Below are 14,825 nucleotides of genomic sequence, written 5' to 3'. Positions count from 1 at the left end.
GTGTGGATGGACGGAAGATGGCTAGACAGGAAGGGAGAGGGATGGATGGGGGGGGGTTGGATGGGTACATGAATAAGTGGATGGATGAGAGACGGCATGAATGGTGAGCGAATGGATCTATCCCCAGAGAGCCTGCAGAGTGCAAACAAAACTGGTCTGAGAGTTTCCCAATTAGGGGAATCGCCCTTACACAGATCTGGATGCTAATTCTTCAGCTGACCAGTCCAGCAAGTGTCCATCTGGCCTGAAGGCCTGAACTTTTTACAGATTACAGCCACCTGACTCTGCCTTACACTTGGAAGGGGCCAGTTGTCTAAAAGCAGCAGGAAGGAATTCAATCCATTCAATTCTCAGACAGTTGTCAATGGCAGGAAAAAGCCTGCCCTGAGGCCTAATGGGACCTCTGCCAGGGGTTTGAGGGTTGTATATCCCCAGAGGCCTCCATCACACTATAGGGTAAGCGGTCTGGAGGCTCCAGAGTCATGGCAGGGCCTGAGAGCCTTCCCTCCTACAGGACAGGCAAAGCTTGAGAGAGAGAGAGAAAAAAAGGAAAAATTAAAAACCAAGTTAGATAGGATCTCATCAGCGTGGACTTTCAGAGGCCTGAAATCCACAGCCCCCTCCCAACACGCCCTGATTAGCCAGGAGCTTTGGGTCACTTTGTTTCCCTTTCTACACAGTTAACTGACTGAGGAAGGTGCCACCTTTTAGCGATTAAGGATACCCGCAGCTGGTGTGCTGAAGCAGGTAGGCACCGGGAGGTGGGCATGCACTGCACGCCTGGCCCTTCTCAAGCAGAATCTCATTTAATCCTCGCAACAGTCCTGGAGGGAGCTGCTGTTTATTACCAACCCAATTCACAGATAAGGAAGTTGAGGTGTTCAGGCTATTGTAACAAAAACGCCATAAACTGTAAGTCTTGTAAACAAGAGAAATTTATATCTCAGTTCTGGAGGCTGGGAACTCCCGAGATCCAGGCACCTGCAGATTTGGTATCTTGTGAGGGCCCGCCTTCTGGCTCATAGACGAGCCTTCTCCCTGTGACCGCACAGGGTAGAAGGGACAAGCTAGCTCTCTGGGGTCTCATATCTTATAAGAGCACCGATCCCAACTATGAGGGCTCTACTCTCATGAACTAATCATCTCCCAAAGACGCCACCTCCAAATGGCAGATTTTGGGGGGTTCAGATTTCAATATTGAGTGGGGGAGGGGTAGGTAGACAGGAACATTCAGACCAAAGCAGGGTGGCTAAGTAACCTACGTAGGGTCACTCAGCCAGGAAGACCCCAGATTTGAGCCTGGGTGGCCCAATCTGGAGTCCTGTAGGATAATCACTGCACAGCATGGGCTCGGAGGGGCCGGTGCTCACGCACCTGAGGGACACTGCTGGCGTGGGGGCACCACCAGCAGGGGCCCCGCATGAGTTCAGGGCACTGCCTGGCAGACACACTCAAGACCTGGGGGCCCTTCAGACCTGGATGTTGCTCCTCTGGCGATGCCGTCGAGAGAAGTACAAGAGCAGGAAGCCGGGCCTCTGGACAGGACACACAGAGCTGTCACTGTGCAGGGATGGCCGCAGTGGGAGAAACCTGCGGCAGGTCAGTGGTTCACCCTCACTGCCCAATGATGGAGACTAAACAGAAGAGTCAGCATTAATAAGGCAGATGTTGAAAGCGAGCCCAGTCCCCTCTAGAGGCCCTAAAAGCCAAGGGTTCCCCCAAGAAGACAAGCCAGGAGCATTGTCCAGACCAGCCTGACCCTTAGGGAGGGCAGGGCTCCTGCCCAGAGCAGGCCCACCCCTGACAAGGAGCCCAGCTCCCACGCACAGCCGCCCCCCCCCATGCTGCTGGTCAGCCCAGGATGGCCCCTGCCTGCCTCCCGTGGCAGGGGGTCCCCAAGCACTTCTTTTGTGCTCCTTCCCACCTCCACTCCTTTGTGCAGGCCCTTCCTAGGCCAAAATGCCAAAATGCCATTCCCTGTACTTCCTCAACTAACAAAAGCCTGCTTGTCCTTCCAGACCCAACTCAAATGCCATTTCCCTTTGGTTGCTGCTCTGGCCCCCTCACCCCTTCCAGGCAGGTTTGAATCACCTCTACCTGCACCTCCTGGACTTACCCACACTCCTACCAATGACCCTGTCACGGGATGACTGGGAAAGCAGGGCTGTTACATCAGGGAGAGCAGCGCCTGTGTGTGGCTCTCACCCAGCCGGGCCCATAGCCCCCCCCCCCCAGGTTCTGACCCAGAGAACATGCTCCACGGGCAAGGGTACGAGCAACCTCATGTCCTCCGCACAGCAAGAGCTGCATTAGCCCATTTTAATGACCGGGAAACCAAAGGAGCTTGTCGAACATCCTGAAAGTACCAGGCCTAGGCCTGGTACTCAGAGCATGGGCGTGGGGCCCACGGTAGATCCCAAGCTAACATTTGAGAGGTCAACCTTGGCCTTGAGGAGGCAAATGGCCCTGGGGGGACACAGGGCCAGTGCCACTTAAGCAAGGTCCTGGCCCTGATTTCTGGAGTAGGTGGGTTGACAGCAGGTCAGGGCCAGGCCAAGACCGGGGTCAGGCCTCTGCTGCCGCACACTGACAGCAACCCTGTGTCCCTGTCACTGAGGGTATCCATTTGTGGGGCTCCCTCCTCCCTGCCCCACTTCTGTTCCCAGTTCTTGCTGTGGCACCTCCCTGGGGCCCCAGTGGGGAGCCCGGAGGCACTGATGCCCCTGCAGCTTCCTCCAGCCTTTGGGAGGGAGCACAGGTGCCGCCAGGAGCCTTGGAAAGATGCCAGGGAGGAGAAGGAAGCACGCTGTGGTGCACAGCTGTGGGGAGAACAAAAGAGCAGAGCACCCATGAGCACCCACTTGTTAGCAGCAGGGATGCCTCTTTCCTACAGACACACCCCCTTCCGCTGGTGCCAGTGATCAAGGCTCTCCTGGTCTCACTCCTGCTCCTTCTCGGACTTTTTTGTAGATTCCCATTCTCTGAGGAGAGGAATATCGAGGTCCCTCAGAGCCCAACCCTTGGCACCGGGCCCTCTGTCTTCACCCACTCCCCGCTCCATCTCAGCCACCTGCCAGCTTCTGGCACCACCCATCAGCCTTGGCCTGGCACCCCCCGCTATCTCTCCTTGAGGCTCACAGGCCCCTCATACCCAGGGTTCCAAAGTGGCCTTCACAGCACTGCCAACAATAGCCAAAACACAGAAAGAGCCTAAATGTCCATCACCTGATGAGTGGATCAAGAAGATGTGGTATATATACACAATGGAGTACTACATGGCAATGAGAGGGAATGACATATGGCCATTTGTAGCAAAGTGGATGGACCTTGAGGGTGTCATGCTGAGTGAAGTAAGCCAGGCAGAGGACAGATACTATATGTTTGCACTCATAGGTCTAACACGAGAACAGGAGAAACCTAATGGAGGACCAGGGGGAGGGGAAGAGGGAAAGAGTTGGGGAGAGAGAGGGACACAAAACTTGAGAGACTATTGAATACTGAGAACGAACTGAGGGCTGAAGGGCGAGGAGGGAAGAGGTGGTGGTGATGGAGGAGGGCACTTGTGGGGAAGAGCACTGGGTGTTGTATGGAAACTAATTTGACAATAAACCACTTTAAAAAAATGGCCTTCAACTTCCACGTCCCACTGTGCACCCTCAGGGAAGTTGTTTAACCACTGACCCACAACTAATACGATGGGTGGGTCCACAGGACCCTGAACTGTGGACACTTCCATCTTCCACTCAACACCCCTCAGTGGCTCCCCATTGCCCTCAGGACAAAGCTGGCCCTCCTCCCCAGTCCACAGGCACCCCTGCAGTCTGGCCAGGCACAGAAAGAGAAGCCAATAAATGACAGAATGACAGAATGAATGAATGAGTGAATGAGTGAGTAAGTGAAATTCCGTTTCCATAAGATGGAAAGATCTCGAGTTTGGGGAGACAGATCTGCTCTCCTTTCATCCTCTCACTGGGGCTTGGGCTCAATCATGAGCCAAGGTGTTTCTTACTTTTGGTAAAGAAGGGGATGGGAGGTGTCTCTTTCCATGAGGAGGTTGGGGGGGGGTGCTTCCCGAGGCCTGGACCATCTGGGTCTGTGCTGACATGGAAGTTGGGGAAGGAGAGGGGATAAGAAAGTAATCTGGGGAGTTCAGATGAGGTGTCAGGGGACTCTTTCCAACTGTTCCTCAGGAGCTCTATCTGGAGTGAGCTGGGTCATCTCAGGATTTGGGGGCTGAGCTAGGTGAGTGCCTCAGAGCAGCCTCAGTCTCCCTCAGCTGCTCCGCCCCCAGGATGCCCAGGAAAAGCAGCCATGGAGAGAGGCGAACGGCAGAGTGGTTTGGCCTCATCAGCTCTCAGGCCTACCTGCCAGGCCACCCCGACTTGGGTCCAGGGAACAGCCTCAGCTTTCCAAGGTTGGGACAGCCACAACCCCCTGCATGGTGCCTGGGGCCCTCCCGGCACCAGAGCCCTGAGGCCTAGGGCTCACTGCTGGCTTCACCCCGGTTCGTTCGTGCTTTCTTCTTTCCTGAGTTTCTTCCCCAAGTTCTTCCAGAAATTCTCACCCTTCAGCTGGTGCCCTAAAGGGAAACAAATCTCATTTCAGCTCCTTTTTATAGCATGTGTTATTGGGTACCTTTTTCCTAGTAGAAAAGTAATATGTGTTCACCATGGAAAATCTTCAAAACACATAAAATCTAAAGAAGAAAATAAGGGTCATGATCCTGTCATCAAGACAGGGCCACTGTTAATGTGTTTGGCATATTCTCTTCTGAGAGCTTTCTCGATGTCCGTAGATAACCTTGGGATTATATCTGCAGATAGAGTTTCACATCCAGATTTTTCTACTCACCATGGTATCAGGAGTGGGAAAAAGAAAATAGGGGAGAAGAAAGGGCAGTCTTTATGATTATACAGACTGTGCATGAATTCCAACTCCATGACCCTGAGCTTCAGCTTTTTATTTTTTTTAATGTTTTATTTATTTTTGATAGAGAGAGACAGAGCATGAGAGGGGGAGGGGCAGAGAGAGAAGGAGACACAGAACCAGAAGCAGGCTCCAGGTTCTGAGTTAGCTGTCTGTACAGAGCCTGACGTGGGGCTCGAACCCACAACCGTGAGATCTGACCTGAGCCGAAGTTGGAGGCTTAACCGGCTGAGCCACCCAGGCGCCCCGAGCCTCAGCTTTTTAGTCTGTAGAATGGGGATGGACACTGCTGCTGACCTCAAAGAAAGGTCATGAGCCCCACCCCTAGACAGATAAGCCCCGCCCCTGATGTTGAGTCCTGATCTTGAAGGGGAGGAGCCATCATCTGAGAACCCACTGTGGGCAGGGAGACTTCATTTCCCAACAGTCTTTGCAACTCCCCCTGTCCCATAGCCTCTACTGGAACTGTCAGAAACGGGGCGGGTAGGGGGGATGGAGAGTTTACAGAGTGAGGAGACAGGATATCAGGCTGCCCACTGGCCCTACCAATAATTTGCTGTGTGGCGTCTGGCAAGTCACTGAGCCTTTCTGAACCACACTGGTAGAATGAGAAGATTGTGCTCTATCAGCACTTCCTAAGCAGTGTTACTAGATCTAAGAAGAGAAGATTCTGTCATCAAATGTTGCAGAAGCGCAGTCAAATGTGCTTCTCAGCTACAGGACTTCTCAGAGCCTTTGATGTGCTAATATGTCACACACACACACACACACACACACACACACACACACACACACAAGAATGCAGTATATGGAGTCCTCAGAAATCACAGGGGCACCTTTTCTCCTGGATAATTAAAGGGAACGATGTGTGCAGGGAGTAGGGAAGCCTAACCCCAGAGACTCCTGCAGCCCTCATTCCCTGACTCCTCAGTTTTCATGCCCTGCCCTTCTCCGCACTTCAAAGCTTCCTTTTCACACCACACTCTTCTTTCTAATCTCCTGCCTTGGCTCAAGCTGGTCTGTTCCCTCTGCCTGCTCTGTCTCTCTTCTCTTGGCTAGTTCCTAGATAAGACTTGGCTTTAGGAGCCCCTCCTCCAGGAAGCCCTCCCTGACCTCCAGGCTGGGTCAGCCCATCTGTTCCCACAGGACCGGTACTGCATCTCTCAAATCTCATGACACACTGCTCGGTACAGAGCTGTCCCCAGGCCAGGCTGCTTAGCACCCTGGGAACCCCACTTTCTGAGACCCCATGCCCAGTGGAGTACCAGTGCCACATTCTGGGGCTATCTCTGAAAGGATGGTAGGCAGCTGTGCTTGGTGAGGGACCAGAGGGTGAGTTGGAGAAAAGAGGGTCTCAGTGGCCTCAGGGAGACACACAGGGATCTCCCTGGCCCCGGCCCGAAGCCCAGGCTGACTCTCTGTCCTCTGCAGGGTCTGATGGGGCCTATAGCCGCTCGGGCTACAGGATTCACTGCAGCTGCACCCCTGTCGAAGACTGGCCCCTGCCCTCAGACCTCATCTCTGATGGCGAAGTGGATCTCCCAGCGCTCCGAGACCTGTACCCAGATTCTCCCCCAGGGTAAGCAGGCCACGTGAGGGAGGAAGGCATGAGAGGGAAGGGCCACCGGTGTGAATCCCCACCCGCCACGGGAAAGAGCAACACTTCCTCCAAATGGTATAAATGCAGAAAATATCTTCTCGGTGGGTGTGGCCACCTCCTGTCCAGCAGGTCCCAGCGAGGCAGACAAACTCAGCAGATGTGACAAGACACCAAAGAAGGAAGAGGAAAGCTCAGCTCCTTCAGAATGGGGTTGAGGGCAGGGTGAAGGCCCAGGCTCCAGCTCCTTAGTATGCGCCCAAAGCCCAATCACATCCACTGGGTCAGGGGTCCTTGGGTCTAAGTTGCACCCATGGCCATCAGGTGGGACAGTCCCATTAAGGGATTCTTCTCTGGGAGGGGGGAGTGGGTTCTCCCTGCCATCCTCCGGCAGATCACCCACGGGTTAGTATTTGAGAAAAGAAGAGAGCTCAGGGCCTCCATCACTTCCCTTCCAGGAGACCCCTCCGGCCCCAGAAACAGCCACACCCCCATCACCCTTTACCCCCTGGGGGCCAGTGGGTGCTTTTTTAGCCTTGCAGCTATGGGTCCAGAAAGGCCATTTTGGGGTGACTTGAGGCCCAGGAGGGTCAGGCAGCCTGAGGCTGCTTCCACCAGCCCCACTTACACTTACACTCAGCAGGGGCCAGGTTGTTCTGAGCAATCTGAGACCCGGGCTTCAGTGACTTGCTCGCTCAAGTTCACCCAGAACCCTGGGGCTGAGTCAGGACCAGAATCCAGCCACAGCAGATCTGGGGGGCCTTTCCTGGGGGAGTTGGGGGTTTCATTAGAGCTGACATGACAGAGGCCTGGCTTGATCCACACCAGGGCAGTTGTCGCTGCGGACGGGCTCCTGGCCTTTGGGGAAAGACGTTCGCACCTGCCCCCTAAGGCCTCCAAGGCCAGGTCCCACAGGGCCCTGAGGGAACCTCTTCTCTTGTAGCTATGAGGAGTGCGTGGGGCCAGGTGCCACCCAGCTGTACATCCCCATGGATGCACCACCACCCTACTCGCTGACTGACTCCTACCCCGTGCTGGATGGCATCTTCGATGCGGACAGTGGCCGTCACCAGCAGGCACCGAGGATCCTCGGCCACAGTGGCCTCCGCACTGTCTCCGTGGATACCCTGCCCGCTTATGAGGCTGTGTGTGGGATCAACCCCGCATCAAGCCTGCTGCCACTGCCAGGACCAGAACCAGGGCTCACCCATTACAACCTGATCCCTGGGTTCTGGCCCAGAAAGGATTCTGTGAGTGACCCAGCTAGCTAGGTCCTCCTGGTCCCTCGGGCTGAGCCACAAAGGGCGTACACACACACACACACACATAAAGGGCATGCATGCACACATGCACACAGATATGCACGCACAGCACTCCCACATGCACACAGACACACACAATTTGTACAGACATGCACACATATATTCATAACTATACACACACACACACACTGACACACCCATGTGCACACACACATCCAGATATGCACCACACATGTACAGACATGTGCATACACACAGGCCCCCCCCCCACATCCACACAAACCCATCTGCTAAGGTTTCATTAAAAATGAAGCTCTCTTGACCTCCCGTCTCCTCCCCAGCCTGTTGGCTGTGCCTCTGCAGACAGTGCTGGGAGAAGACAGGTGGAGAAGGGACTAGAGCTTGCTCTTCCCTCTCCCTGGCCTGTTTGCCTCTGCCCTCACCTGGCAGGCTGTGCCCAAATTCTGATTCTCCCTCCAGAAACTGCTCGACCATCCCAGGCCGGCCACTTGCCCCAGCCACCACAAGGCGGCGTGTCCTCCTGGCTGGTGGGACAGGCTTCAGTGAGGTCCCGCTACACAGTGTACCTCTCCCTCAATTCCAGGGCAGCCACCATCACCACCCTGCCCCTTATGGGGCAAGGGACATGGGTCTGGGGGCTCAGGCACAACCTGGAGGTCCTCACCACCCACCTTGCCCTCCCTAACCCAGCGCCCCCAGCCTGGTTGTGCTGGCAGAGTTATTTAGGAGGCCCCCACCCCACGCAACAGGTGATAGGCAGGGTCCTTGGTGGTGGGTTACAGACTCCCCTTGTCAGTCCAAACACTGCCCAGGGCTGAGGGTCTTCAGAGAAGAGGGCAGCCTGGGTGCAGCTCTGTGGCCGAGAAGTGACCCCTTGTGCTGACCATTGCGACCCGAGCGTGGGCTGTCCTCCTGGGTGGCAGCTTCTGGTTGAGAACTGTGAACTGATGATGTGTTCTGGCCCTGCCCTCCAGGGTGTTTGCAGAGGTACAAGAAAGGGGAAGCGGGCCCCCTAAATACTAGCATGTCGCATCTGGGCTCACCGCCAGGGGCTCCACAGAAGGGGGTATATGGGCGTGCCTGCTCATAGAGGGGCCCACAAATCCCAGCGATTCCCATCAGAGACCACACAAGTCACAGAGCTGATTTCTGAAGACCCAGCCTGCCAGCGGGGGCAGCCGAACATCTTTGCAGAATGTCCCGCCAGCATTGCCCAACGGCAGGCAGTGGAACCTCGCCTTGAGTCCACCCTGCCTCCCCTCCCCCATCCAGCCCCTACCCACATTCCAATTCCTCTAATGAAGGGCTAAGATATTTCAGTAATCCCTTTCTTGAGAAGGAAGGTATCCAGGATGGCAATTGTGAATTTTATTTTCTGTAGAAATAGGATTTCTTCTGGTGCAGAACTGAAAGGAATCCGTCCAGAGGTTCTGTGCCATCCTGGCGCGCCCAACTCCACCAGGAAAGGGACTTGTTTACAAGCAGTTCTGTCCGCCTCTGTGGTGTACTGTTTTCTAGGCAAAAAATATCTGTCTGTTGTACTGTATAGCCTTTAAATGCACTCCAGGGATGGGACTCTTTTAAGAAATGCATCTTGCTTCTGCAACCCTAGAGAGTACTCGAGGGGAAAAAAGATTAAAATCCCCTACGTACTCATCAGTGTTTGAGGGATGGAGCTAAACAGCTTTTCTTGTTCCTGGATTAAGTGCTACATAAGCAACAATGTATCTTTTCTGTGTTCAAAATAAATATATCGTATCAATAAAAATGTTACAAGAAATAATACTCTCAAAGAGTGCGTGGACTGCAGGGTGAGGGGAGGGCTCACACCACCTGACAAAACATAAATAGCTGCGAACTGAAATATCTTACTTCTCCCAAGATGGGCAGCCCTGGAAATGTTGTCACTTTCCTAGTGACACGGGTATTTGGAGACTTGGTGCCTTACACAAGTTCCTTCTTTTCTTAACCTCACTGAAACCCCGCATCCATTCTCAGAGACTTGGCCAGTGTAAATGTCACCAAGGCAGACCATAAGTTTTGGACTTGACTTCCGGAACGCTGGGGACTACACATTTTCCTTTCACAGCGGTTGACTCTCAGCACGCTGACGCCTTCAACTCCGAGGAAGGGGGTGGGAGGATTTGTATTTGGAATGAAGTGAGTTGTTTCCTTTCCCTTGCAAAGATTCTTTCCTGTGCTCTCAATAAGACCTCAGCTTTGGTGGTTGATCCCTTGGCTGACCGAGGCTGATTCCCTTCCACTGTCACCCTTCCCTCCCACTCAGACTCAAGTGGCATCCACCAGCATAGACCTAGACCCTGAACGCCCTGAAAGCGGGGTCCAATCCCAAAGGTGCTGTGCCAGTCCCAGGTCCCATCTGTCCTGCATCCACTCCAAGCCCACACTGTCACCTGCTGGCTGCATGCTGCCACTGTTCAAAGCAAACAGGTCAGCCCCTAGAGAGCTAGCTAGCACTTCTCTCACTTCCAAATCTACTAACCACGGACATTAGCAGTTGGAGGCAGTACTTATTTGAGTTTTGAGCTGGTCTGCCACCCTTGTGATGTTCCGTGAGGTTTAACCATTCAAGCATTCCATTTTCAGGAGTCACTCCTGCTCCTCAGTTTCTCTCTCCGGGCACAAGAGCCTGATGCCTTAAGCCCCTCTCCCTTTATGCAAAATAATTACTCCTTTGTCCGAAACACCACTGTGTGTGGCTCGGGTGCCGCTTCCACGGGGCCCTCTCACTGGTAAGGAATATAGCAGCCCTCATGGTGATAGTGTCCAGCCTCGTGCTGACTGCAACCTGAACCGCCCTGCGCCAACACCCAGTTCCAACAACACACAGGACCCCCCTGGTCCAGGAAACGGTTGGGCTTGGCATTTCCTGCCTCCCCCATCCATGACACACCCTGCGTCCACATATGGTGCCACACGCAATGGCCTTCTGCACACTCCTACCAGGAAACTAGCGCCCTCTCTCTGCCAGGGCCTCAGGGTTGAAGTCAAAGAGCACACCCCAAGCAGTGGGCTCAGCCCTAAAGAGCCCCAATGAGATCAGAGGTGACAATTCTCAGGATGGCAGGAATAGGAGGGGGCAGAATGAGACCCTGGGACAGGAGGACGGTGCAAGGGGTTGATGAGGGAGGTGACCCAGGGAGCACCAATAGCAAGGGGCCTATGAAACAAGGAAGGGAAGGAAGCCAGTTCAGGGTGTGGTCACGCAGGTCCCCTTGCAAGGGGCATGAAGTGGAGAGCACGCCTCACAGCCACCTGACAGGAAGGGGGGTGGCGTTCTCACACTGGCTCTCAGACTCTCAGGGCTCATTGAGGCTGCCTTTTGGAGAACATTAGCCCTGCCCCCCTCCTTCCCGTGCAGCTGAGCGGACTTCTCTCGCCAGAGAGTCTTCAGACAGGAGAGCTGCAGCTGCTGGCAGACAGAGCCATCGCCTTGGTCAGCATGATCTGCCACTGGGCCAGCCCGGTGCGCACGGTGCGTCCCACGGTCTCGGACAGGCATCAACATCTGCCTCACGTGTGCAGCATAAATCACCAGAGAGAGGAAGGAGATTTGATACAAAGTATGGCTGCCTGCAGCTGCTCCTTGGGACACTGACCTGGCCAAGCCCACGGGCACATACACACACAGGGCTCTCTCACACCAAGTTCCTCGCGACACCCCCAGGCATACCCCCAGCTCACCCTACCTGTGGTTGTGTATACGCCTGCGCAGGGGCACACACACTAGTGCCCCCACACTCAGGGGTCCCACATGCACACTCCAAGGCCACCCACTCAATTCAGGTGTCACCGCCGGTGTCCACTGATGACTGACCAGGTTGTGGGCACGAACAGTGGAAGGACAGGCAGCTTCAACGCGTGAAAGAGCAAATCTGGTGTGGGCTCTGCTCTGCTTGACCTCACTGCGAACCTCTCAGGTCAGGTGAACTCTCTCAGAGTCCATCACCTGGCTCAGGCCAAGCATTTCCGGGCCGTGGGCTGGGCACGCCCTTGCCCCCAGGGTTACAGCCCAGCTGTGCCTGCTTAGCTTCTCTCCTAGGAATCCTGGGGCTCCAGGTGCCCAGGCCCTGTGGTCACAGCCCAGCCATGCCACACTGACCCCCCCCCCCCCGCCAGAACCTTGAGGTCCTGGGGCTGCCCAGCCTTCTGCTCCACAGCTGTGGCTGCCTGATCCACGGCCCACCACAGAACTGACACGACCTGGATTTTAGGGTAAGAGAAGGCAGCTTTCTAAAAAGGAACTCTCCACCCCCTGGCGAGCTCTGAGCGCCATCACCCACCCTCATGACTCCATTGCAAGAGCGGAAACCCAATTTGAACTTTTTCTTAAGCCAGAAATGTATTGGCTCACATAACTCAATTGTCTAAGTGATAATTCTGACTTCAGGCATGGCCAGATCCAGGAAGTCCAAGAATATGGGCAGGTGCATCATCTCTCTTGGCTCTGCTGCCCACCTGCCTCCTCCCACAGGAGCGATGGCTGTGGGTGCCCCAAGTCTGTGTTGGCTGGCTCATGATCCAGCCTCAAGGACTATCTCACTGCTGGGCTCTGACCCCTCTTCCTCCTCCCAGCCCTTCCTTTACTGTGTGTCTGAACCAGCCTTGCCAGACTGGGGGCCCAGGGTCAGGGTTCAAGCTAGTTCTTCTCTGGATGGTGGGCCCGGAGGGGGGGGCAATTTGTGGGGTGGACAACTACTGAGAACATTCAGTTCAATTCTGATGGAAACAGATTCCTCCCTGTGTGTTACAGCTTTGAGGACAGTCAGGTGCAGAGGTCCAGACCTGGGAGCCCCAGACCAGACAGCACCCACCCCTGTTCTCCCTGTGGCCTCTGAGCTCCTAGTCTTGGAAGGGGACTCAGGAGCCTTTGGGCAGCAGGGGCAGCCCGTGAGGGAGGGCTAGGTCCTGGGACCCGCTTCTGTCATCAACTCTCACTGTGTGACCTTCAGCCAGATCCTTTCCTTCTCTGGGCCTCGGGACCAGCCCCCCAACATATCTTTAGTGCTCCCCTCACCTCCCTCTGTCCCCTCCACTGTCACCAAAGTTAGTCACCCTGGCAGGCCGAGAAAGCAGGTTCTGAGTCAGTTACTCCCCGAGGGCCAGAAAGCGTGAATACAAACCGCACAGTCCATGAGGCTGCAGAGGCCCAGTGGGGAGGAAGCAGGCACCGTAGGAGCTGACAACCCAAGCACGAGAGCACAGAGTAGGGACGGTCCCGGCACCCTGCCCAGGCTTCCCGCATCGTGATCTTGGTCCACCCTGGATAGACAGTTCACAGGCACACTGGGGTTCCCAGAGAGCCGAGGAGCGTGATTGTCCGAAGGTGTGAGGTAGTTCCACCAAGAAGTAACGAAAACGGGGCGTGGGTCCTGGTGGGGGATTAAATTGTGTGCACCTGTGTTACACTTTGGCTACAAATAGGAAAACAGATGCTGGCCATTCAGCAAATCTGCCCGAGGCCAAGGAGAAAGAAACAGAGACAGAAAGACAATGAGAATTAAGACCTTTTTGTTCACACACAGACTACCACCACCACCTCCGCTGCCACCGCCTTCTTGGGTCTCGTGACTGCCTCTTTAGCACAATTCAGTGGCCTGTAACTCTGCATATCTTCCTCCCCAAAATCTGCCATTCCCATTCAGTGCTCTTTTAAATCTTTGGTATCAAGGAAAAAGCATGGCGTTGGGTTTCAGAGAGTTTGGGTGTGATAAATTGTGTCCTCCAAAGGTGTCCAGGTCCGAATCCCCAGAACCTAGCAATATGTTACCTTCCACAGCAAAGGCATTTTACAGGTGTGATTAAGGACCTTGGAATGAGACAATTATCCTGAGTCATCCAGGTGGGCCCAATGTGATCACAAGGGCCCTCACCAGAGGACCCACAGGGTCAAAGTCGGAGAAGATGGGACACACTGAAGCGGCAGGAAGAGAGAAATAAGAGATTGACACCCGCTTTGCTCCAGAATGGAGCGTAGTGGGACCCATTTTCAAGCAGTACTCCAATTGGGAAGTGACTTTGCAGCCACAGGGACAGGAACTGCCCTGGCCACTGAGTTCAGGCAAGACTGCAGGAGGCAGGGGAGCTGGAGACAGGGAACAGCGAGCCCCCCAGACATGGTAAGCCCAGGCCTGAGGCAGGTCCAAAGCTAAGCATAAGGCAGATGCCCTATCTGGTGACTGGAGGGCCAGGAGGCCAGCGGAGTCACATAGAAACCTGAAGGTCAAGAATGTTCGGCTGTGTGGGGCATGTGGGTGGCTCCGTCGGTTGAGCATCCACTTCAGCTCAGGTCATGAACTGCAAGTTCTGTGCTGACAGCCCGGACCCTGGAGCCTGCTTCAGATTCTGTGTCTCCTTCTCTCTCTGCCCCTCCCCACCCCCCCCCCCGGCTCTGTCTCTCTCAAAAATGAATAAACATTAAAAAAGAATTTTTTTTTTAATGCTTGGTTGTGTTACTACAAGGTCATAACACCCACTCCGTGGGGCTCTCCAGGCTGTGATCCAGGGACAGGGACTTTATCTCATTTGCTTCGGAAGTGCCCAGGCTGGCATGGACTGGGGACACAGGCTGGCTGCTTGAGGACAGCACTTCCCCCAAACAGCACAGGAGAACGTGAAAAGGGACCCAGCGTCTAATATTTCAGGAGACAGTACACGTGCTGCTCCCTCCCAGAAACACACCTGCTCCGAGGGAAGTCCTGGAGCCAGGAAGCCCAAGGACCTGAATTAGACCAGCAGAATTTATTTGGCCACAAGAAACTGGTCCTCCCATAAGACTGATCACAAACCCCAACAAGTGCTCCTGTGGAGCACACTTTGAGAAATGCTGACCCACATGTAAGGAGTGAGTCACCACCGAGTGGCTGAATGAGTGAGTGATGACTTAATTATCGAGTGAATGAATGGAAGGGGGGGAGGGAGGGAAGGAAGGAAGCTGAAGGGAAGGAAGGAAGGAAGGAAAGCAGGTAGGGAGGGGCAGGAAGCCCGGCTCTAAATAC

At 54.6% G+C, this 14,825-nt stretch overlaps 1 protein-coding gene across 1 annotated transcript in view; it reads left to right on the top strand.

Annotated features, from left to right (window-relative positions):
- The window catches only part of LOC115280922 (protein BEAN1-like), a 30,928-nt gene extending 23,048 nt beyond the window's left edge, over nt 1-7,880 (top strand). The window contains exons 4-5 of the mRNA XM_029926095.1: nt 6,358-6,505; nt 7,467-7,880. Of these exons, the coding sequence (XP_029781955.1) occupies nt 6,358-6,505; nt 7,467-7,794 (476 nt within the window). The 3' untranslated portion in view covers nt 7,795-7,880. The remainder of the gene's footprint in view (nt 1-6,357; nt 6,506-7,466) is intronic.
- The last annotated feature ends 6,945 nt before the right edge of the window (nt 7,881-14,825 follow it).

The sequence above is a fragment of the Suricata suricatta genome, chromosome 16, assembly GCF_006229205.1.
Source record: "Suricata suricatta isolate VVHF042 chromosome 16, meerkat_22Aug2017_6uvM2_HiC, whole genome shotgun sequence".
Taxonomy (NCBI): domain Eukaryota; kingdom Metazoa; phylum Chordata; class Mammalia; order Carnivora; family Herpestidae; genus Suricata; species Suricata suricatta.
Note: the sequence above shows the minus strand (reverse complement) of the source record. Positions and strands in the feature narration are given on the sequence as shown.